Source organism: Pseudorasbora parva, chromosome 19 (genome assembly GCF_024679245.1).
Source record: "Pseudorasbora parva isolate DD20220531a chromosome 19, ASM2467924v1, whole genome shotgun sequence".
NCBI lineage: Eukaryota > Metazoa > Chordata > Actinopteri > Cypriniformes > Gobionidae > Pseudorasbora > Pseudorasbora parva.
The window spans coordinates 22402018-22428535 of NC_090190.1; the positions used below are offsets into that span (position 1 = coordinate 22402018).

Sequence of the window (26518 nt, forward strand, 5' to 3'; positions counted from 1 at the left end):
ACTCCCGTTCTCGACAGACGCCACATTCCTTGTGAATGAGAAACAGACCCGGGACAGAGGGATGAGAGACAGATAGATGTCTTCAACAGCCTGATTCGCCCGTCTCTGAGAGAATTCCGAGAGCCCCCTCCTTCCCGAAAACCAACTTTATTCCCACTTTATCTGTGGGAGAACATGTGCCGATGCTTCTCTGTCTCTCATTTAAACAGCGCTGTCATGAGAGCCGTAATCAAACCGAAAACCCCCACAAAGGCAGAAGAGCAAGGCAGTATGGAACCAATTGTGATCTAACAGCAGTCAAAAAAGTGGATTCGGATTCAGCTTTCTTTCCTCATATGACCCTCTTCCCCTAAGCTCGATCGATATCTCCTTTCCTCTTCGTCTTCCCACATTTTCTGTCACCGTCTCATTCCAGGATGTTGTTTCCACAGTAGCGCCGTTGTGTTTTACAGGGGTGTTGATTTGTTGCGATGATGTTTCTTGCGTCTCCCCTGAATTTGCTGTTTAATGAATCTTTTGCGCAGTGCAGCATAATTAATTTGTATTCTGTCAAGTCTTTTATCAGACACACCTGTTATGACACGTCGCTTATATCTGGTGATTTGATAAATGGGAGCTGTGATGTGCTGTAGCGCTTAATGAGGAGACACGGGATCCAGTATAAGAAAGTTCCCGAAAGCCAGGCGAGTTTTACGGTAGTTTAACGAGCAAGGCCGGGTCGCTCGACGACACAGCGCATGCTGGGAGGCGGCGTTCGGCACGCTGGAGCGTTCGCTTTGAACTATTAGAGGTAGTTTGCGGCCATCTTGTGCAGTCGCCGGCGGACTAGCACAATAGGACGCGGCGCGGTAAGCCGCCGAGCCGTTTCATGGGAAAGAGCGCCTGAAAATGGCGCTCCGGAAGGCGTCCTCGCTCAGTCTCTTTACAAGCGCCTCTTTTATTTTCCCTCTTTCAAACTCTATCAATTTTCCCAGCACATTCTCTCCCCTGGTTTTGTGGTTTGTCTGCCACCCCTCCTCCATTGCTACCCTGCTCGCTGTGTTCTTTATAAAGTCTTTCTCTTTCAACATCATAGCCATAACCCCTTTTACACCCCCAACACACCCTCACACGCACTCCGACTCTCCTACATTCAATTCCCCGTCTTCCTTTCTTTCTTTCTGTCTTTCTCTGCCTACTATGGTCAGGTCTCATGGGGAAAGACAGTTGGCAGGAAGCAGGCTTGCTGCCATAGCAACAGGATCACTCCCTCTCCCACAGGTCTCCTTAGCAACCGGTAGCTTGGCATTGTTGTAATGAGCGGACCCTATGTGCCAGGCTAACAGAGCACAAGTGTGTGTGTGTGTGTGTGTGTGTGTTCACGCACGTATGTAACCAACGCATGTTTCTGTTCTGTGTCTCATTGTGAAAAAGACCCAGTAGGTTTTAGGGAGGTAATACTGAGGACGTTCACACGAACTTGAATATTAAAGGATACCTCTTAAACGCATTAATGTAGCAGGTTTTAATTAACAATCACGTGACCAGGTTCTTCCCAATCTGTTTGGGGTTTGATTAAAGCGATCAGCTCATTCCACGCCCTGCAACCGGAATAATCGATGCGTGACTTAATTAATGATTTACTAATTAATTGTGCATGCTCTGCCTGGAACAGAGGATGACTTTGTGCTCGATGATAAAGTCAGTCATAGTTGTTCATGCTTGCAGGTTTTGCTCGCAGAGAAGGCGACAACACAAAAGACTTCAAAAAATGGCAATGGGAATCAGTAGCCTGCATTTGTTTTCTATGCATCTACCCACAGTTATTTACCTTCATACCTATTTTGTGTTATTCAAATGTAGTTCTTTTACTACAAGTCTCACACTGTAATAATCAGTATTTTTTTGTCTAAAAATAATCTCAAAATAAGATCAATTCAGCATAATCCAGATTATAATATGAATACGTTCGTTTTAAGTATAAACTACTTTTGGTTAGATTTGTGCTTAAAACAAGGAATAAAAACATTGCCAATGGGGTAAGCAAAGTCAGTCTTCATGTCTTATGCAATTTTGCTTCTCAAGTGTACTCATCTTGCTTTAAGGATGTTTTGATCATTTCAATGGAAAACAAGGCAGATACTAACTAATAAAACCATTTTATATAGTTTGGAAATTATTCAAAATTCATTTATATTGTCTATATCACAACAAGAAGTGTGCATCTGTGCACAGGACCCAGGTGTAAGACGGTTCTTCTGAATCTGTGCGATCTCCCACAGGTGTCTGTACTCTCCACCTGTTGTGTGAAAGCTTAGCTAGGGATCGTCATCATTTCAGGCTAACGCTGCTCTTAGCGCTGCCCCAGTCTGGGCTGCATGCCACGCGACGACCGGGCGAACGTATGCCAGGGGGCGGCTGTTCTATGCCCTGCCCTGCTACGCAATGGCGAAGAACTGGCTTATATGCCCCTAAGGTCCGGTCAGCTCTGGCATGCGGGGCGGATTTTCCGATCCCCTGCACCGCTCTCAGATGCTCCTTAATCTGCCTACTCTATTTTTAAACCTCCCTCCCCTCTTTCTGCTCTATCTGTCCATCCTTCACTTCCTCCTACTCTCCCTCCCTCCCTCAGGCTCTCCCCGTTCCCAGGGAACTTGGCCCGGCTCGCCCAGCAGCTCCAATTAGAGCTCAGTCCAAGGGGATGGAGCACACTAGCTGGCTGCTCCCACCTACAGGCCCCCAGGGGGCCCGGCTCATTTTCCGTGCCCAGTCTACCTCTCTCAGGTTAGGCTAAAGCTCCAGACGCAGCCCCTCCCTTCCACCCTGGTCCCTCTGGTGGGTGGGCATTCCACAGGGAAGCAAGCGGTGAGAGAGGCCTTCTGTCGCCTAAGCGTTGGCTGTAATGATGGCAGTCCTCTGTTTTTAGGATATGAATGCTGGGCTTCCATCATTAACAATTTAGTCTCATTTAGTTAATTTGTTGATTTTAAAGACAAAACATTAAATGTTCAGCCAAAAATGGAAATTCTCTTATTTACTCACCCATTTTCATCATGGACCACCAAAGAAGAATTTCCGAAGGATTGTTACAAAGCTTTTTTTCCATATCACAACATTGTATAGAAATTTGTGATCATGTCCGAAAATCTTTACTGCAACCTTCCACATAATTACAACGGCACATCACTTTTAGTTATGGCGTGCAGCAACCAGTGGGGTTTTAGGAATGAAGATGTCAAAGTTTTTTTGTGGCGTGTGACATTTGGGTGAAGAGTGTTAATAACAACGAATGATGATATTTCAGTCAGTTCCTCGCACAGATATTGCACGACTTCAAAAGAGTCTGAATGTAGCATGTTAGTCATATGGAGCCTTTTTATGGTGGTTTGTAAAAGATTGGAACAACATGTGGGCGCCTAAATAAAGAACACAGTTTTTGAGTGAACTAACACGAACTCAGATAATGTAATATAAAAATACACTCTGTATTAACCAGAAATAATGCTGTTAGCATCATTATCATATATTAGGACTGTTCGATCCTATTATTCCGTATTGCTCAAATTCGTCACGTTACCCACACCTTACTCTGCACTTCACCATTCCCATTAATCGCCTGTGAGTTCTTTCTTTCCCCCCAAACAGCCGAGCACCGCCCGTGACATCACTCACAGGAAGTGCATCTTTAGCGTTGGCTAATTTCCATCGATTGCCTCCAGACAGGCTTAGCAGACGCGCCCTGTTCCCACACAGAACTCTCATTTTAAGTCTCCTCGCCTGCAGGAGTCCTCTCTCGCTCGCTCCCTCTCGCACAATGAACGCAGTCAGCGCTTTTATCTCCTACCCCACTTGTGCTTATTATCAAATAAATGCGAGGCAGAGAGATACCCATTGACAGTAGCATGCATAATGACTGCTGGCTGTGTGAAATGGATTAATAAATAATGGGTGAACGCGGCTGAAAACAGCTTTTCCAGTCCTGTGAGCGCACAAGAATGCTCGACAGAACAATCCCCCAACACACAAACCGTGCGTTCCGAACCGCGTCGAATAGGAACACTGGGCAGAATGTAAAACAGAACGCTGCCTTGAATACTCAGAGGAGTCTGCTCAGTAATTTAGAACGCTCCTTAAAATGAGAAACAGATCACTTGGCAAATGCTACCCGGAATAGTTCGCTAAAACTTTGAGGAAGATAGCATCTCAAACATTGCGTTTTCTTTCGACTGAAATGTAGACGCTATCATACCCGTGGCCTTTTGTTCTGCTCAGAAATTGAATGAAATCTCAGGCACTTAGTGATTTATTTGACCTTGCGTGAAAAATGAGCCGTGATCCTTCCAAATCCCATTCATTGCCCATAGTGAAGTTGATCCAAGGGCCCTAATCCAAGGCCTTCATCAATGAATAGTGGACTCAAACACTGTATCATAGCATGATTTCATTAAAGCTCATTTTTTGGATCCACTTTGAATGGATCATACCTTGTGTTTTCATCAGTGGGCGCTTTTGGGAGAAGATTATCTGATAGGGATCTTTCATTTTCTGATTTTTTTAAATGACATATTTGTTCACCCTCTTTTAAATCTCTTTTCGGTTACTCTTTATTTTAAGGTGTCATTATTATACTGTAATTATATACTTAAGTACTGAGTAATATATACTAACTACATGTACTTACTATGGGTTAGAGTAGGCGGTTTGATTTACGGTTAGTTGCATGTAATTATTCATAATTTACTGTTATTACTATGGTAAGTGCATGCAAAATATGTAACAATGACACTGTAAAATAAAGTGTTACCCTTTATTTTTGCTGTAACACTTCTACTTCTCTCATATTTACTTAGATTACACTCTCTGGATACAAAGAGAATTTCTCTCTGATTTTTCCAAAGGCTTTCCATTTGCGTGTAGATCCAACCACTAACAAACCACTGTGTTAATGTAAGTGTGGAAACCATCCATTTCTCGCCTGTGTTATATTTTGTTTTTGGTGTGTCAGGGCAATTGTTAAGGCTAAACTTTCCATGTAAAAGCAGCTTTTTTTATGACTTGTCGTGGGCAGATGTGTCTAACGCGAAAACAAGAGGGCAGAGGCAACCAATGGCGCCAGGCGTTCAAATAGGTAATGATCTTGGTTCATAAACCTCAATTTAACAAAAAACATGATTTTCAAAAACACATAAGTTTAGTTGTGCCTTTCTAAAAATAGGGTCCAAAAATACTTGACAAAACTATGGAGTCAGCTGTTTTATTATTTTCTGTTATAAAGATTCCACAATGAATTACACAGTTGCAAGTAGCAAGTTATATTAAGCCTAATGTTGGTTTGTAGTTATTAATGAACCAAAGTTTACCCTGTCTGTGGAATGTGCCAGATCTTCAAGGAAGCATGAGTATCTAATCTACAGTCTTATGTAGTTGTAGTTATGTAATGAAAGCATTTTTTCCAATTTGATCTCAATGCCAATTATAACCCCCTTCATCAGGCTTTCTCTGCACATACACACCTCCTGCCTGGCCAACATATGATCCCTTCAATCCCTGTTACTTTGCTGCGTTCCAGGGGTTATAGTCAGCTAAGGGGCCGCCAGATTTAACCAGGATTAGCCCTAGATTTCTCTGGATTATGCAGGCTGGAGTGGGATTAAACCTGATTGCCAGATTTTTCCGGTTTGCCGGGCATATTTGAACGCGTCTGTATATCAGTTTACGTTTGAATGCATAGTGCGCGTGTGTATGCGTTTGAACATTTCCTCCACTAAATTCTATTTGGAAGCTCAGCCTCCATGTGTGTAAATGACTAGCGGGGTGTTTAAAATGCTTGGGATTTTAATCTCTAGAGGTCTAGAGGTCACTGTCATGGACATTAGAGCTTCACTGTCTACATTGGTACACTGTAAACATTTTTTTGTTGGTTTAACTTAAAAAAGTAAGTAACCTGGTTGCCTTAAAATTTAGAGTTTATTGAAATTAAAAATTTGAGTTGATATAATGAAGGAAATTGGTTTAATAAATAGAAACTCAAAATATTATTGTATCTGAACCACATAAAAATGTGACACACACACAATTACCCAAAATTGTGCTTACAAAATTGTGCTTACAAAATCTTTTAATAATATTTGAATAAAGATTGTCGATTCTAAAAAATGTTCTTTGTATTAACAATTTTTTTTATGTCAACACTGTAAAAAAAAAAAGTTGGTTTTTGTTGGTTTAACTTAAAAAAGTAAGTAACCTGGTTGCCTTAAAATTTTGAGTTTATTGAAATTAAAATTTGAGTTGATACAATGAAGGAAATTTGTTTAATAAATAGAAACTCAAAATATTATTGTATCTGAACCACATAAAAAAAAAAGATAAATCATGAAAATAGCACTATTTGGCTGCGTCATCAGAAATAAAACACACACAATTACCCAAGATGCTTACAAAATCTTTTAATAATATTTTAATAAAGGTTGTCGAATCTCAAAAATTTCATTTCAATGAATTTTAAGGCAACCAGGCAACTTTTTTTTTCTAAATATTTTTTTTTACAGTGAATGAACTAAGAAAAATCCAGGTAACATATTTTTAAATATAATTTTTCAGTGTAAATGTTACTATTTGTCGCGTCGCCAACATGCTTGCCACTCACTTAATATTGCTAACTATCATTGACATTGAATGACTTCCAAGCTTTTTTGTCACTACACGTCTCTGTGAACTAAGAAGTTCTAATGTGACTGATCGAGCTACATTAAAACTCCTTTTAGCAGACAGGCAAATAGTTGAAACATCAACTATAATATAATGGGATACCTTTATTTATATGTAGTACGCCAATAATGGTGACTGAATAATGGTGTGTTTAAGGCATCACTAACCAGCTTATACTGTTATACCTGACGTTTCATAGAGGGCTCGTCATTATACTGCAGTATACCACTAGGACTCTTTGTAAGCTATGGTATAAGAAAGTATAATCTTATTTAATAGATGCAGATGTAATAGTGTGCAGAATAGTTGCAAAGAGTGTGTTTGTGTGTATCAGAGGGAAAAAGCAGGTCATACGCAGACGGCTACATGGCTAGCCAGCAAGTGACTCAGAGGCAGAAGAGCTTGAAGGTGTCCAGGTCAAATTCCGAACCACAGACCTGCTATTTATAACGCTCACCACAGGCCACACCACCGCAGCAATTGTGACTTCATGAATAATCTGCTTTCATCAAACACCCTGTGCTTTACCTCTTCCCCCGTCTTAATGGAGCCACTAAGGGTGGAGAGTGGATTTTTTCGCAGACTAAACGACAACGTGTGGCCTTTCAAGTCTGAGGGTTGTCATGTTTTAAAAATGCAAGCTTTTCTACAACAAGCTCATGTGTAGAAGGCTGTTTGGTGAGCTGATCCTTGGAGTGGCGGGGTGCTGGTAGCTACTGTGAAGTCATGCAGCCTATAGTTGACTTGCTAATCACTGTTCCTCTGAGACAGCTCAAGCGACGGTGTGACTGCTGATGATTGAAGCTCTCATGCGAGTTGGGCGAGTCGTCTGACTGTCAGAGATGAAAGGCTGTTTGCAGTTTACCTGCAGCATCAAACGGCATCTGCCTCTCTCTTCCCCTCGCTTCTCGCACACAGCTCCTCTCTTCCCGTTTCCACAGTAGTCATGGTTACCCCTGCAACAGAGCGTGCTTGCCGGAGCTGTCAGGGCGTCGCGCTCAGATCACCTCGTGCGGGTCGTTTCGGCGCGCAGTTCCCACTCGTGACACCGCGCTTCAATTTGGCTTTGATTAAGTCGGCCCAGGAAGCATCTGGCTCTTTCACCAGCACGGGGGCTCGTGTAATTTGGCAGAATAACCGGTGGAGAATAAAGCCCCTTCCTGGGGGGTGAGGGGACGTAAATACATCTTGCTTATCCAATTTCTCACCGCTCTGAATGGGAGCGGCGCAAAAAGCTGCAAATCTGCCACTGGTGTTGGGGGAAGAATTAGCCCCTCAGGTGTGAGGTGACACTGAAACAGCACGCTCTCCAAGATTAGCCTGCTTTACAGTCGATATCCAGCTGTAGTGTAAATTTTGCCAAGGTAATTGGCTCTTTTCAGTGACTGATATCTGACCACTCATGTGAGCGGTAATGGTTCTCAGAATCACTACGGAAAACAAGAGGCTGCTTTCCGTAAGGGGTGCGATGGGGGATTATGGAGTATAGATGGGCTGATAGACGCACTTGAAGCGTAATTGTATTGTGGATGATTGAGGGACAGGAAGTAGATTTGTTTTGTCTTATTTGAATTTTTTTCTTTTCTTTAGTCGGAGCAGGTGAATGAAATTAGCGGTGCGATTTGTTGTGGGATGGAAAGCGAGTGAAAAGAGAGTGATAAACAGATGCGGGACGCAGGGAAAGAGATGAATGAGTGTGAGAACGAGGGAATCTAAGTGAAGTAGGGTGTGAAAAGGCTGTGTAGCTTTGAGAGGGAGAGACGGCACGCGGTTGTGAGGAGTGGAGCTCGCACTACATTACCGTTGCTGTGTACACGTCAACACATTATATGGATTGTTGGTAATGTCGAGAATTTGATGGACAGATAATGGTTTTCCTGCTGAAAAAAAAGGATAAACTGAGAGGGAAATAGAGTTTGGATAGAGTACTGATGCGTACTAGCCCCGTTGTCAGGGATGGACAAGTAGGAACATTGTCCTGGGACCTGTAATGAGGGCCCTCTTATGGTGTAGCCTATTCATTGCATCTGGGGGAAAGGAGGCCAAGCATAAATATTGTCCCAGGTCGCAGGAATTTTAGGCATGACCATGGTGTGAACACAAGGGTACTGTGACAAGAGCGTGCAACAGGGAGAAGCAGATTGAGGGATTTGGCCCTGTTGCGTTTTTTTCAGGGATGGGTAGGGACATGCTGTTTCAGTCTGTTCTGAGTATTGATGCTGCACCGTCTCAGAGTTGTTGGCCTCATTTTTTTGTCTTTATGATGTCCTGTAAGCCTAGCGCATCATTCTCTCCAGCTAATCAAACGTTAGCTATTTTCAAAGGAATCCATTCCAGCTTCAGTAGAAACTAATCAATAAAATGTTTGATCGTAAGAGATTTGTATAACATAAAAAGTATTGAAAAATATCTTGTTAGGATGAATTATTTCTCCTATTTATTTAAATACCTTTTACGTGGTGTTGAGAATGCAGCCTTTACACTGAAATAATCAAACTTTAAGGTATAGGAGACCTTGCTATATTGTGAATATATGAAGTGCATTATTCGACATGATGCACAGCGGAATGTTTTGCGAAAAGCTTTTAATGTGAATTTTTATAAATGGGACTTTACTTATAATATTGCACAGCCTTGAGTGTCATATTGGTTTATTAAACGGAATAATAATAACATTAAGTCCACGTAATGCCATTAAAATTGTATTTATTAAACCCAGAAGACATATTCATGTGAAATAACAGATTAATAGTGAGCTTCTGCAATGTAAAAAAAGTTACCTGTTTGCCTTAAAATTTTGAGTTCATTGCAATAAAAAAATTGGGACCCACTTTATATCAGGTGGCCTTAACTACTATGTACTAACATTTTAATTAAACATTTGATACAATGTACTTATTGTGTAGATACATGTTTTGACATTGTACTTACATTTTAAAAAATACCTGCATATAATTATTTTTACTTTACTTTACCTGTATCCCACCTCAGCAAAGGTGTTTTGCAATACAATTTGAACACAGTAAGTACATTGTACTCATATTTTTATGTAAGTACACAGTAGTTAAGTCCACCTAATATAAAGTGGGGCCAAAAATTGAGTTAATACAATGAACATTTTTGAGAATCGACAACCTTTATTCAAATATTATTAAAAGATTTTGTAAGCATATTGGGTAATTGTGTGTTTTATTTGTGATGACGCAGTGAAACATGCAAATTGTGCTATTTTCATGATTTATCATTTTTTTTTATGTGGTTCAGATACAATAATATTTTGAGTTTCCATTTATTCAAGCAATTTTCTTCATTATATCAACTCTTATCAATTTTTAATTTCAATAAACTAAACATTTTAAGGCAATTTTAAGTTAAACCAACCAACATTTTTTACAGTGTGTAAGTTCTGTGCAGTGATACACAACAGCTATGTGAACAAGTGTTTCACATCACAATTTCTATATCACTGAACAATGCATTGGCCTATTCACATCCGAGACTGTAACTATCATTAATATTTTTCACTCCATTGTTGTTGTGCACCAAATAAAAAGATGCATGTATCTGCTGCATCTGTATCACTGAAGTCTTTCTCTCTCTCTCTCTGGTTTTTGTTTCCTTTGTCTGGTGCTTCTCCAGGATTGCTAGCGTGCCAAAATCACGCCTCGTTCTCGCTTTCTCGTCTCACTCTCTGGCTTTCCCTCATATTTCCCCAAGACTACAATCGATAGAGGCGTCTGTGATCAGGTTGCCACGTGTGATTCATTTGGGTAACCTTGACTACGGTTTGATGTGCGTGTGGACTTGGCTTGGCTAGCTGCAGCGTGAGTCAGAGAAAGCGTGTGCCGTGCAGGAGCTGGTCTGCTTACGGTATTGATTTGCCTGAGCAGCCAAGAGGGGTTTCACCTCTTCCTGCAATGAGTGCCCTGAACTACTTTAGAGTTTTTTTTATAGGAACTTGCATAATTCTTCTGAGAATATCTGTTGATTTGAACAATGCTTTTGAATACACCTTAAAACAAATCTTTAATTCACCATATTTCAAGGGTCTTCAACAGGGGGTGTCCAGTAAACATTACTGTTTAATTTGTGAAAAAAGTGCAAATATGTGCATTCTGTACATTATCAATTATTAGTTTGGCTCTGCAATGTTTGTATCATAATAAAGTAGGGATGCACCGATACCACTTTTTCCAGATTTTTATTTTTATTTTTGGTACTTGCCGATATCAATATTTTCAAAGCATTTGCACATTAGAAATATAATGAATCACATTCAAAGATTTTTCATTTTCATGTTAATTGTGCCCGTTAAAATGTATTGTACAAGCCTATTACATTCACTGTGCATTCTGTTGCATTATCATATTTCATATTTCATTTAATAGCACAGCACATATTTAGAGCTGCTTCAGCAGGAGTCAATGCTAAGGATATTTTGGTACTGGCCTGGTCGAGTCAGTGGTTCAAATGTTTAGATACCAGTGTAACATCACAATTCTCCATTACAATTGTGATACTACAGTAAAAACGACTAATTCATGTGAATTTAAAACATTATTAAAGACAAGTAAACAGTCAGTACAGAGCAAATAAATCAATTACAAATAGCACAAATAAAAACAATAGAAAGATGCTAATTTGAAATAAACAGTGCTTTTCAGGCTCTTCAGGTACAGAGCAAATATAAAATAACACTGCATAGACTTCACTGTATAAATTAAATATAGATTCATCTTTATTAAAGTTACGATTAAAGAGTGATTTCTTTTTGCTCCTTTGTTGTATGATTAACATTAAAAACACAGCAACAGGTTTATTAAGCTGCTGTCCCTTTAAGACTGAAGGCACGGATCAAATTTACTGTTACACATGCATTTTATTTCTCATTATAAATTCAATGCAGTTTTTGAATGCTGTCTGAGATGTTTGCGCACAGTAAAAATCTTGTTCTATAAACGTCCTGTAATAATGTAGAGAACCACTCGTTATACATTATTAGCGTAACAGTTCAAGTATTTATTTACAGATATGATTTAGTTTTAATCCTAATGGGACTAAAACTCTTTTTAGCGTGAGTTAGCGTTAATAATATATGCCTCGTTTAACCTTCTTTGCTATTGACATATCCGACCGAACTACAAACTTTCCAGCAACGTCTGTGAAAGGGATGTGCGCTCAACAATCTTGCCACTCAATCCACGTGTTTCATGGCTCGTGCACAGCAGCTATATAGGAGTAAATAATATGTATATATATTTAGCATTCTATTACTTTACTGTATACATTCTTTTTTGATATATCCATATCCATGCTGCTCTCTGTTTACTCTGTTGTCTGTGTTTTTTTGTTTCACGCACTGAACTGTATATGCTGTGTGGTATCGGTTGTTGGTATCGGAGCATTTTAATGATTATGAGTACAAGTATAAAAGCTCAGTACTTGGGCCCCATAACAATACTGGTATCAGTATCAGTATCAGTGCATCCCTATAATAAAGTAAATAAATGGTGCAGTATGTAGTTATAGGTCGAGCCTAACATGTAACATTACATTAGAGTAATTATATTACATTACATTACTACAATTATATTACAATATATAGTTTTATACAATATGTAAGAGAGGGTCCCTGCTCAGTCTCTCTTATGTACCAGGGGGGCTAAGCCTGAAAAAAATGTTTTTCAGATGTTTAATTATCTTAATTTTGTACAAAATTTAAAGATACACAATACTCATAACCCTCGATTCAAAAGCACTAATGCCTCAATGTTTTTTTCTTCTTGTTTTCTCTCTACAGAACTCAATCAGACACAACCTCTCCCTACATACTCGTTTCATCCGTGTTCAAAATGAGGGAACAGGAAAAAGTTCCTGGTGGATGCTTAACCCAGAGGGTGGAAAGATGGGTAAAGGACCCCGCAGACGAGCTGTATCAATGGACAATGGCACTAAGTACCTGAAGAGCAGAGGCAGAGTCAGCAGGAAGAGAGCGAGTGCTGTGGGAATGGGCAGAGAGCTTGCAGGACCTGGAATACAAGGATCGCCGGAACATGGAAGCCCAGCGGGTAAGGGAGTAATGGGAGTTGGGGGTGAAGAGTTTGATGCCTGGACAGACCTCCACTCCCGAACAAGTTCCTCAGCGTCAACGTTAAGTGGATGCTTGTCTCCTATTCTGGCTGAGACAGAACCTGATGAACCAGAGGAAGGAGGACTATCCTGCTCTGCCTCCCCACGACTCTACCCTAGCCCCACCAGCACAAGATCTCCAGCCCTAGGAACAGGCGGACACTGTCCATCTGTCGAGCTTCCGCACCTAGCTGATCTTACTGGAGCCATCAGCTTGGAAGAGGGCTACTCTCAGCCTCTACAGCTTAAGCGCAATGGCTATCACTATGGCCCTGGACTCAAAGGAGAGACCTCCTACTGTGGAACAGTCTATGGCCAACCATCCATGGGCATGCTTAGGCATCATACGCCTATGCAGACGATTCAGGAAAACAAGCCTACCAGCTTTCAGCGTGCCCTTAGGGCATACTCAGAGAACAATGCCCTTGAAAGTCTGCTTGCTGGAGGGCCACAATACTGTGGTAAGGACATGGTTGTGGGGCAAGGAGTAACGTCCCATTCACTTATGTCACAATCTAACAGTGCTGTGCACTCTCACGCCCACAATCAGAGCCACAATCACAGCCAGAATCACAATCATAACCCAGAGCATGGTCACAATCGCAGTTCCAGTCAAAGCCTACACAATGGCCATGGAGTAACTCAAGAGCAAAACCCAAGCCATCATCATAATCCCAATCAAGCTCATAATAAGCATCTCCCAGGTCTTGACTACAATCACCACAAACACCACCGTGGCCATGACTATGTTCAATCTCATGACCACAAACTCAATGCTAGTCCCAATCCCACCCACATGCACAATCACCTACAACACAGCAACTCCAGACAACCAGACCTTTCTCCCAGGGTGAACAATGACATGTTGCAACCCTACAACCACAAATCACCCAGCCTTTATGGGTCACGTGCTCACCTCCCTACCACTGCCCTGCCTCCTAACCCTGCCAGTGTCTTGGATGTACCCCAAGACCCCTGTCGCCTTGCTTCAGCCCCCCATCCTCGCCATCAGTCCTACCCAGGTTCCCACCTTCACCAGGGCATGACAGAACCGTGGCAGGGGTATTACCACCACACTTCACAGAATCCTAATTACCATGGCAACCATCAATCAAACCATCACCAGGATCCTCACAACCGGTTGCAGTCTGAGCTGGAAATGGATGTGCACCAGAGCAGTCTAGATTGTGATGTGGAATCCATCCTCTTGAATGACTTCATGGACTCAACAGAAGGAATGGACTTTAACTTTGATGGGTCACTATCACAGGGCGTTGGCATGGGAATGGGTTTGGGGATGGGAATGGGAATGGGAATGGGGGTGTTTGCAGGACCTCAGCAATCACACAACAGCCAGAGTTGGGTGCCTGGGTGAACTTTAGGGGCATTGAGGACCTACGTACAGGCAAACATTCAACCATACAGCCTTTTCTGAAGGGCAGCAGGTCAAGCTGGGAACTCAGATGAACAAATTGACCAAGATTCCCTTTTGGTGATGTCAGATTATGGACTCATAATTATCCCCTTAAAATCCCCTCCCCATTCCTTCTACTCCATTTACCCTTCTGTGGAATAATGTCATAGTACCCTAACAGTCCTTTCTGTGGTTCATGTCCTTCAGTTTGTGCTCAATTCATCACTTTGAAGCACTTTACATCACCATCCATTCCAATGCTGTAACGACCACCCTGCGACCTGGGAGGAATCGCATTGTCCGCTGGCCTGGGTTTAATGTATGCAAACGACTTTGTTATCCTTCCTGAACAAAAAAGTAAATAAATAATTATGCGTTGGTGTTGTTTTACTAAACATGAGTACAGGATTGAGCAGTTGCTATAGCTGTCTGAGTGTCTGTGCTGTCATTTGTGCATTTGTCAATGTGTGCGGGTGTAAGAGCGTCTGAGTGTGGAGCTGCTTTTCATTGGTAAATGTACGCACCTCCTCCCAAGGAGGTCTATTGGATGTCCCTTTATTGTGGGCCAGGACAGTCATCCATCAGACACACTCTATTGATATTCAGCATATCCTTTTTAATCTCCAAAGTAATGCACCAGCTATGCATCACTGTTGCAAATAGAATGTGATGCTTGGAGTGCGCAGGGCTGTTTTTCCCCCGGACACACAACGGCTTAATGTGTTTTGGCGAAAGTGATGATTAAAGTCACTCTGCAGTAAGTGGGGGGCAGGGGGAGGGGGTATTAGAAGGAGGTAGGGAGGGCAGAGATAGAGAGATAGAGGGGGAAAAGGAGAAATGCAAATATTATCACTATGCCCCCTTCCTCTCCATTCCGTGAATTTATAAAGCTTTCCCTGTAATGAAATAAGGAACGATCCAACACTACCGCACATCCTGTGCAGAGCTCTTTCCTGGTTCACCTCGGCCCAGCTACTCTGTGGCAGCCTTTCTCTGTCTTCAGCCAACGCACTGGCTTCATTTTGGCTACAATAACCTCCTTCATTTTCTCTCTGCATGTGCAGTGTTACTCTTGGTAATCAATGATGATTGATCAAAATTGAAGCTTTGTCAACCCTCATTAACTGTGTGTTAATTTAATACAGAGCTGATATTTGGAAATATATCCTTAATGAGTTTAAGCTTGACTAACCTGACTAAGTAACTATTTGATGGTAGTGCAACCTCAAGGTTACAAAAGGGAAGGTGTCTCATATCTGGTTTGAGGTCATTACTTTACAGAATGACAATTTCACCATCTTCCAGAGCTTTTGTTTCCTACACTAGTGAACTGCATGTTGATTAATTCAGTCAGCAAGCAAAAAGGGGTGCTATCTTCTCTTCGCAGACTTCCCCTATCATGTTGCCCTTATCCAGTGATCTCCAGACTCAAGTAATTAAGTGAAAGTGTGTATTTTCACATTCTGAACGTAATGTAACACCAAGGATTCAGAGGGAAAGACTCCTCTAATTATGCCATGCTTAGTGAGGTTGGAGAAAACGTATGGGGTACATTTATGCATATATTAGAGATCCTTGTTCTAATATCCTGTTTTGGCTACTATATTGGGGGGTGAACATAGTTTTAGAAACATCACGTAGGAATAGGGCCGGTATGATTATAGCTAAAATTAGAGTCTATTAGGCTGATTGCCAATTACAAAACATGACAGGTATAAAAGAGGCCTGACAGTTAGCACTTTGATATAAGGTGTTGCGAAGCAACGCAAGGCTTTCAAAGCTGAATAGTCTCTATGTGAATTGCTGATGCATCCATGTCAAAAATTGCTAAATTATTTGTTTTGTCAAGGGAGACTGGATCAAAAATAATGATAGCATATGCCAAACATAGTAAAACTGCACTGGCAAAGACAAACAGAGGTCGCAAGTCAGAGCTCTCTGAGTATCGAAAATGTACAAAGTACATCATCAAAAATTGAAGGCTATTTGAAACAGCACCTCTCTGGCAAAGTCTCCACAAAATACATTTTCTAGAATTAGATTGTAAAAGCGCTGTTTACACTGCAGTGTTTCATAATTACAGGGTTATAATTGCTCGATGCATACTACTTCAAAAATTCAAGTGTGGTTTCATGGTATCCAGGGTAAAGACATCTCTCCATGGCCAATCATCAAATCTGAGTAAAGTTCTAGAGCACGAACAGTAGCTCCTCCTCCTTCATTAGTAAATAATTGGGGAAGCCTGTTCCTTCTCCAATAAGAACTGAAGGTGTGGATCTCTTATTAGATCCTCGATATTTATATTGTGTTTGGTGTTTCAGGTTATTTTGTCCACTCTTTGTCTCTTTATTTGATTTTGTCTACCATTATTGATGTTGCGTAAAGTGCACACATCCATCCACCCGCCTTTTTTCTTTTTAAAAAGATGCTGCCAGGTGCTTTCTCAGAGGCAGAGACTGTCCACAGATACATGACTTGGATGCAGCTTTTTGTTCTGCTTAAATTTTGATGAGGAAAAACGCACATGGAGAGAGAAATGGAGAGGGCGGTTAAAAAAGATAAAGGAAGCTGACAGAGAGCGAGTTGAAAAGGACGGCACTAGGTTGCTTGAAAGAAAAAAAGCCCTCACAGATGATGTGTGTGCATGAGAGAGAGAGTCTGTCAGAGTAGCTTCCCTCAGCAGAGCTGTTTGAATCAGGCCAAATGTCAAGTGGCTCTCTACAGTGTTTCTCACACAGCCCGATCAGATAGCCATCCCTCTTTCTCACTGTCTCTCTTCTCTGCCAAGGACAATGAGCCCTGTCTTCATCCGCTTTCATTCCCATCTTTATGTTCTTTTCGAGGTGGCCAGGAATCTGTTGTTATCCAACTGTGATTTTGATTGCTGGCCCACGTCTGCTTTAGTGCTCAGCTTCATATGAGTGTGTGTGTGTGTGTGTGTGTGTGTGTGTGTGTGTGTGTGTGCGCGCGTGTGTGTGTGTTTGTTTGGAGCGCAGTGACGTACCTGAAATGATATGAAAATTAATTGAAATTCTGCCCTGGCATTTACTATGCCTGGCTATCAATAATATAATATACACAGTTTATATTTATTGGGTATAAAGTTGGGCTTGTGGATGATATGGAGCTCCTGTATCCCATTCATCTATATTACAAGATCATGATTCTATTACAGTTCATTTCTGTTTTCATGCTGTACAAAAATCTGTATTGAGAAAATTGTATAATATTTTTGACAAGCAAATATCAGTTTTATTTCTTTTTTTAAATGATGTATCTGCTCATCTTGTGGCCTGTAAAATAAAACAAAAGAGAACTTGGAAAATCTTGAACTCTTTGAAATCTTTAATGCCTCAGTTGTTTCTTTTAGACAACAATGCTCTTATAGCCTGTGCAAACTGGAAGTTTGAATGACTTTATAGGACTGTGACATTTTCTATTGAAACATAATGAGAATAAATAGAGGGCAGGTCTTAATTTTAGTAGCCTGGCTCCGCCCTCAGATTCAGATTATGACTCAAGGCTCTTTCACACTGGACTTGATTTTGACGTGCAAATAATTTGCTCGATGTTTTTTATTTTTTGATCAGCTGTTTGTGTAATGAGTGCTTCCACAACGAACGCGAATATGCTGCGGCGAAAAAACGACATTTATTTTTTTCGCTTCGATGTCGTTTTTTTTTCTTTCTCTAATGGCGACAGAAACGGCTTCAAACAATTACATACATGGAAACAAAGATGACGAAATGTCCAGTTGATGTCACAAGCTATTCAATCAACATTAAAGGGTTAGTTCACCCAAAAATATAATTTCCTTCATTAATGACTCACCTCAATGTCGTTCCACACCCGTAAGACCTCCGTTCATCCTCGGAACACAGTTTAAGATATTTTAGATTTAGTCCGAGGCCTTTCTGTCCTTTGAATGTAAGTGTATGCCCACTTGCTGTCCACGTCCATCAAAGTTGTTCAGATGTGGCATCAGTTAGTTAGTAGACTCTTTTGAAGCGTCGACAACACATTTTGGTCCAAAAATAACACAAAATATGACTTTATCAGCATTGTCTTCTCTTCCGCATTTGTTTTCAAACCTCAAATAAAGAATTAAACGGTCGCGAATCAGCATATTGATTCGTGATTCATATCGCCAATGTCAATTGATTTCAGCAGTTTGCCAGTTTGACACGCGATCCGAATCATGATTCATGACCGTTTGAATCTTTATTTGAGGAACACGGAAGAGAAGACAATCCTGAATAAAGTCGTATTTTTTGTTATTTTTGGAACAAAATGTATTGTCGATGAATCTAACTAACCAACTGATGTCACAAATGGACTACTTTGATGATGTTTTCATTACCTTCTGGACGTGGACAGCAAGTGGGCATACACTTGACAGAACGGCCTCGGACTAAATCGAAAATATCTTAAACTGTGTTCCGAGGATGAACAGAGGTCTTACAGGTGTGGAACGACATTGGGGTGAGTCATTAATGAAATAAATTTCAGTTTTGGGTGAACTAACCCTTTAACCTTTGACAGGTATGGCATTTCTCAGGAGATTACAGCTGTAGTTCTAGTTAAAGCTGTACACCTGCAGCTTTGTTTACCAACTGTATGCTACAGACAGCAATAATTTAACCTTTAATAAATTGTTGATTTCTTTTTTTCTAAACCTTGTGTCCACGATTATGGAAAGTGAACGTGTTGCCATCAGTATGTCTGTGGTACTGAAATGTTTACATTGTGACTCAACTGGAAACAGCTGCTCCGGATTGATTGATTCCCTGAAGTGTGCTGTTTGTCTCATCTGATGCGCTGCTACTGTCTCAGGAGGAGCTCCTCAAATTGTCCCACAGACTTTCGAAAGTAGGCTAAGTGCAGAACCGGCCATGATAAAATTTTAGCTCCTGTACAAGATTAGCATTATTTAACATTATTCATGTCGCGGCTGATGTGATTGGTTTTGACGCGAAATAGTCGCATGTGAAATATTCGCTTATTTGCTTAACTTGTCTGGTGTGAATGGGCCTTTAGGATTACAAAGACAATTTTTATTTCTGTAAATGAACCTGCATTGATTAATAGTTCACCGCTGGTAGTGTGCTAACAAAGTCAATAGGGTCAATTTTGATTTCAAGCAGACATCAAATAGAGCTTTTTTCAGAAGTTTCAGAAGATATCTGAACAAAGTCTCTAACTGTGCTTAGCCAAGACACTACAGTATACACTCACGTTACGAGCGGCAGATGTTGAAGATTCCTCAACTTTTCAAGCACCAATGCAGGCGTCATCAAATCAGGTCGCCCTGTCCAAATACCATAGAGCAGACGCTAGCCAATTGCGTTCATTTAAATCACCAGTAAATGAAGAATGATCAAAATGGAGGAAAAACAGTTAAATGCGGTGGGTAATCACCCGTTTATGTACGACTAATCTTTGTATACATACTGGGACACAAACCGAAGACACCCGGCCTGGAAGGAGGTGGCAGGGTGGTTGGTGAATCTGGTATGTATCGTGCTTGTATAGTGTCCGTGAAACTTACAACCAAAACGGGATATGTTTCGTCTCACAGACTAGCTGTCAAACGGCACCTTTTTTGTGTTGTTTTGCGGTCCAAGCAGCTAGTAATGTGATTGGCTGTTGTCACTATGATGGTCATATCCGCAATACGTTTCACTCACGCCCTCCTTCCCGTGTGAATACAGCATTAGATTTCAATATGATCCATAGGGTTTTGCACCCACATTAATTATCTCTAATTATTATCTGTATTATCCGATCCAATCTCAGTTTTATCCGTATTTTACCCAGACAGCAACTTAGCCGTTTTTTTTCACTGCCGGACCGAATGGTTCTTATTGCGTAACTGTTCCTACCGCAGCTGGTACGGTTCTGGGTTCATTTTCCACTGTGAGGCTGATAACGGCCGATCTTTGGAATGTCATACAAAAGCGCCAGTTGTTTCCTTGGTAACACAAGAGTTTACAGACAATATGAGATGTAAATAACGACCTCGTTAAGGAGGAGGATCAGATATTTCTTTTGATTGTATTATTCATTTGTCTTTATGTTGTTCAAAAAGAGCATTTAGCCGGTAGCCAGTCAAAAGACAAGTGATCGATTCTGAGTTACAATGTCACTTCAGGGATTCTGGAGACAACTGGGCACAACTGGAACCATTTATTATCATTTCAGATAATAAGATCATTTATTATTGAAACATTCGGCCCGGCGGTGGAAAAGGGCCAGATCCTGGTTACATGTGGATTCCATGCGTGCCAGATGTGGGCCGGATCTGGGCTGAAACTATACTGCTGTTTTGGTATCCCTGTACTCGTACTGTATGTAAACAAATTGCTCATTTATAATTATTTTATTATTATTATTATTATTGTAATTTAGGTTAAAAAAATCCTAAAAAAAGAAAGTGCAAAGAAAGAGAAAGAGAAACATCTGACAAAGTCATTAACTGGTATTAAGATATATTAAGATATTAAAGGGTACATAACACACACAGTTTCTGCCAATTTCATGTCAATCTCAAGTACCTATAGAGTAGTATTGCATCCTTCATATCTCAGAAGAGTCTTTAGTTTCATCAGATTTCTGAAAGAATGATATGCTGTACCGATTCTTTCCGAAAACACCCGAGCTCATGCAGGCGTGCAGTGGGCAGAGCTAAAAAGTTACAGGTGCGTACACACACACACACACACACACACACACACACACACACACACACACACACACCCTATATGTTTGTTTTTGGGACATATAGGGACATTCCATAGGCGTAATGGTTTTAATACCGTACAAACCGGCATTTTTACTTTCTAAAAAAACTCATCCTGTATGATTTATAAGCATTTTGAAAAGAGAGGACATGGCCAATGTCCTCATATTTCACCCTCTCCTTGTAATACCTATGTCATACCTGTCATTATACACATTAGTGTCCTCATATGTCACCCCCCCCCCCGCCTCCCCCCCCCCACACACACACACACAAACACACACAGACACACAAACAAATTACATCATTATCCCTGGGTAACTTTCGATCCACTATGTGTTTTTATCCTATATGCTATCATGTTGTTTACAATGCACTTACACACCAATTGCCAACAAAACACAGACATTTGATGTAGTTTCATGCACTTCTAGTGGTTCCAACTCCTGCCTGGGAACAAACAAACACACTTGCCGAACTCTGTTGCTGCTCCTGAAAATCTAACTGCATCCACTGTTTTCTTAATGCTGGGTTATTTGGGAAGCTGAACAATGTCATCTTTCCATCACAACCAAAAATACACTTTAGATATTTTGGCACTTTAGTTGACTTTGTGGTTTAAAAACAAAATGTTAGCGCTGCCAACGTTCTAACCCAAACTAAGCTCTTTGATTGACTCTCTCTTGCTCTGGTTGATGCATGCATGCTCATCCTTGAGAAGTGCCCGAACAAGCAATGCCGCCTGTTATGACGTCACACAGTGCCATGGGCCTCAAAACCATTGTATGAGGGTGGGAGAAGACCCACCCAATTTTTAAAGGATTACACTAGTGATTTAGCATTAAGTTTTGTATCAGTAGAAACTCGGTAGTATATTCGAGATATGGTACTTTCCCCCCTGAGACGACGAGAGAATTATGCAATTTATTTCAGAAAAAAATCCTCTGATGAGGCAAACATCTTCATTTTGCGTCATCTGAGGATTTTTTTGGCCAGAGCCTGAAGACTACAGCCAGTTGAGGGAGCTAGTGTATGTTTTCAACCTGCCCAAAGGAGAATGTAAATGCGCACGGCGCTCAGCTCGGACATTCATAACGGAGAGGTGCAGAAAAAAGTGAGTGTTTCAACTTTTCAATGAATTCCTATTAAAGTTTAGCTTCCATATGTGATCTGAAAACGCGCCAGACTGAACACGCGCTGTAAATGACTGCCGCGCTTACCTCTTGTGATGAATGAAATCTGATTCCTGTTGCATTTGTCACGTGAAATTCGTTCGGCTCATTCACACGTTATTGAAAAGACATGTTCAGTTTTTAATTGTAGTCTTTTTAATTGTAACTCTTATTCTCTAACTGAACGCAATGATTGTAATACTACTTATGATGAAAATCAACAATGTTGGGGACGGTTCCGGTGCCGCAGTGTGTGATATAACCAGTAGCTGTGGCTTTGGGAGTGGCCTCATATATATATATATATATATTAGGGGTGTAACGGTTCACAAAATTCACGGTTCGGTTCGCTACGATACACTGGTGTCACGGTTCGGTTCGGTACGGTTTGGTAAGTTTTAGATACAGCAAAAATAAAAAAAATTGGCAGATAAATTACCTTTTTTTATTTTTTTTTTAAACTAACAAAGTATGATTTAAAAAAAATTTTTTTTTTACATTGAACAAAGATGGAGCTATACTTTACCGATCTTCTATGTAGTTACAGAAATAGACATTAGCTCTTTACAATAGCTCTCTCCACACTTTTTTTCGGTAATGGGAGTTTTTTTTACTCCCATTCATCGGTAATGTAATGTGCTGTTACATTCAGTACGAATACGCGTATCGTTACACCCCTAATATATATATATATATATATATATATATATATATATATATATATATGTATGAGAAAAGGGAGTAGAGCTAGTTCAGCAAAAGGCAGATTCAAACCTCAGATCGATTTGAAACTGAAAGTCTTCCGTAATTTTGTCTGTCACAATATTTAAAAAAAAAAAAAAAAGTTTTTTGTTTTGCTTCCGACGCCCATATATAGCGCCATGTTAAAAAACATGGCGGCCATGTTTAACATGAGAATCCACCTCTTTACCAGTGTAAATCAGTGTAAAGTTAAACTGTTTAAATCAGTTTAACAGTGTAAAGTCACAATGCATGAAATTGTCCCCCCCCCCCCCCCCCCCTTTAAAGAAAGCATAACTGAGAAGTCTCCTGAACTATAAAAGAGTAACCCCTGAGCAATGAAATTCCCTCTGGGATGCAGTGGAGGTCAGCGAGAATAATGCTCATTATGCATGTTTCCATGTGTGTCATGGGAATTTGATATGGTTACAAAACAAAATGTCATTAGCATGTTGCCAAGCTAATAATGCTATTCTGTAATTACCAAAAAAATACTTAAACACAAATATTTGTGGAGAAAAAAAAAACACTTTTATTTACACCTGATTATTTGAATTTATTCTTTTCAGTACTGAATTTTTTTATTTTATTTTAAAACTTGTCATTCTGGGATTGTCTTCTCCGGGTGATGCTGCCTTAAAATTAGGCTAAAATGACATAATTATGGAACATATTGGCCCTCATATTGGAAGCACATTTATGATGTAGGCAGTTCACTAGGTTTTGGAACAGAATGTGTATGAGCTAATGTTAAAGGGCATCAATTACTGTGTGTGCGCGTGTATGTGTGTGTGTGTGTGTGTGTGTGTGTGTGTGTGTGTGTGTGTGTGTGTGTGTATGTGTGTGTGTGTGTGATAAGGCTCGTTAACACCCCTGATGCTATTCCACAGCTGTCCTTGTCCCTATGGAAGCATTCTCACTGAGGGAATGCCGGCATCTGCAGTGCCATACTGTTCCACATCTTTCTCTGAGATTCACACACACACGCACACACATTGCTGCTCGTCTAATTGACTCCGCTCATCTCTGGCTCTGCCTCGCCTCCACAGGCGACCGTGCGTGAGCGAGAAACGGACAACTGAGTCGTGAGAGAAAAAGAGAGAAAAGAGAGAGGGAAACAGTACTGGAAACACATGCTCACACTGAACAGGACTCCTCCCATCTTCCCTTGGGAAAAAGATAACCATAAAAACAGATTATTTTAATTTAGCTTTAAAGGAATAGTTTACCCATGAAATTTCTGTCATCATTTATTTACATCATTAACCTCTTGGTGTTTCAAACCTGTTTGACACAAAATCTCTAAATCAAGCTCACTGTACAGTAATACTATGCAATCTACCATCTAGTGTATAAATATTGTAAGATTATTTTGTGATTTAACATCAGAGTCTAAAAGTCCCTTTCAGTAGCCTACATAAGGAAAGCAATGACATTTGACTGCATGAAGTGTCCAACATTCCACACCTTTTTTTTCTTGGTTAATTAAAGGAGCAGTATGTTACATATATGATGGATTTATTGACAGAAATGAAATTTAATATACATAACTATGTTTTATGTGGTGCATTCAGACCTTACGTAGTTGAACATAATGTATTATTTTTACCTTAGAATGAGCCGTTTCTATTTCCATACGAGCCCGATCTCACGAAAATGCATATAAATAGTACGAGTGTGCAATCTCGTGGAATGGATACGCCAAAATGAGTTTTGGCAAGCATGGTTTTTCGCGTGCTTATGATACGCACTTATACGTACGAACCAGCCACCCCACCAGTCAACATTTTGTGCCACCATGTTTCTTCAGTAGCCCCAAACGGACAAACTGCTCTACAGAGCGCTAACTACTCTCTTCTGTCTCAGACAACGACATCTTTGTCCTGTGTCGGCTACCGTAGCTTCTCTATGTGCTTGGAAAAGGTACACTCTTAGAAGAAAAGGTTCTATATAGAACCTTAAAAGGTTCTATCGGCGCTACGTATTCAGAACCCCTAACGCCGCATTCATAGTGACAACAGCCAATCACATTAACTTGCCGCTTGGACCAAAACACAACACAAAAAGCACCTTTTTATGACAGCTAGTCTGTGAGACGAAATGGATGCCGATTTGGTGTTATGTGTGAATGCGATTGCCCGTGTAGTTGTTGTCAGTGCACTGCATAGGTGCTCAAAGCTGTTGGCTAGCGTCTGCTGTAGGATATTTGCATACGGCGATCTGATTGGATGACGCCTGCGCTGGCACTTGAAAAGTTGAGAAATCTTCAACTTCTGCCGCTTGGAACACGAGTGAAGCGCCGCGACGGAACCCACAATTAAGTTCGGCAACGGATGATGTCACCCATTCAAAGTAAATGGGAAGCGTTAACGCCTACGCCCCGTGTGAATGCAGCTTAAAAGGTTCGGAAAAAATGCTTTTCTTACTTGTATTTTTGTCTTGTTTCTAGTTCAATCATCGAAACATTTTTTTAAACAATAAGTATTTACTAGACAAAAAAAAAAAAAAAAAAAATTGTCTTGTTTTGGGAGAAAATAACTAAACATTAAGATAGTTTTTGCCTAAAATAAGCAAAATAATCTGCCAGTGGGGTAACTAAAATAATCTTAAAACAACATTATTTTACTTACCCCATTGGCAGATTATTTTGCTTATTTTAAGCAAAAACTCTCTTAATTTAAGTTATTTTTCCCTCAACACAAGACAATAATTTCTACTTGTCTAGTTATTGTTTCTTAATGTTAGAATTTTTTAGATATTTAGACTAGAAACAAGAAATAAATACTAAATAAAAAAATCATTTTTTAAAATGTTCTATATAGAACCCTTTTTAAGTGCCAAAAGCGTTCTTTCTTTTTTATTATAGAACCTTTTTAGCATAAAAGGTTCTTTGGAGTTGAGTATACAACAAAGAACCTTTTATGCTAAAAAGAACATTTTAGGGGGTCCAAATATGTAGCGCCAATATAACCTTTTCTTCTAAGAGTGTAGGGGTGAGCGGTGGGCGGTTGCAGTTCACAAACTCACCACTAGATGCCGCAAAATGTATTCAATTTACACAGTGCACCTTTAAGTGCATCATCCAGGTATTTATATCTGTCAAGCTTCAAAAAGGACTATAAAACCACCATCAAAAAGCTATAGAAGTAGTCCAGATATGTCGTGAAATCATGCCATAACTTACATGAATTTACATTTTCTTTCAAATGATCTTTTGATGTTGTGTTTAATGTTTTTAGATAATGTTTTTTTTATTTGCTAATTGCTGCAGAAGGGAATGACACATTTCCTTTTTATCATCACCAAAGGCCACCGAACAATATTACAGTATACAAGATCTGAGGCTACTTTTATAGTGCTTTATTTAATTTTATTTATGAATTTGGAGTATGAAAAAAAATGAAAAAAATGGTCACTTTGAGCTATTGTATGAAAAATAACTGTGTGAAGATTCTTCAACATTTTTTTCACGTTTCATGGGGGAAAAAAAAAAATCCAGCATAAATAATTTCGATCAAGATGAGGGTACATGATAGATCCTTTAAAACCATGACCCTACATAAGACAAGTGGCTTGGATAAATGATCCTGTACCATTCCAAATATCAGGTAAATTTAATGTCAGATTATATGCATG

General features: G+C 40.2%; 1 protein-coding gene across 1 annotated transcript in view; it reads left to right on the plus strand.

Moving 5' to 3' along the window:
- Positions 1–14990, plus strand: part of foxo6b (forkhead box O6 b) — a 35456-nt gene extending 20466 nt beyond the window's left edge. Inside the window, exon 2 of the mRNA XM_067425982.1 lies at positions 12488–14990. Within this exon, the coding sequence (XP_067282083.1) occupies positions 12488–14191 (1704 nt within the window). The 3' untranslated portion in view covers positions 14192–14990. The remainder of the gene's footprint in view (positions 1–12487) is intronic.
- Positions 14991–26518: the final 11528 nt, after the last annotated feature.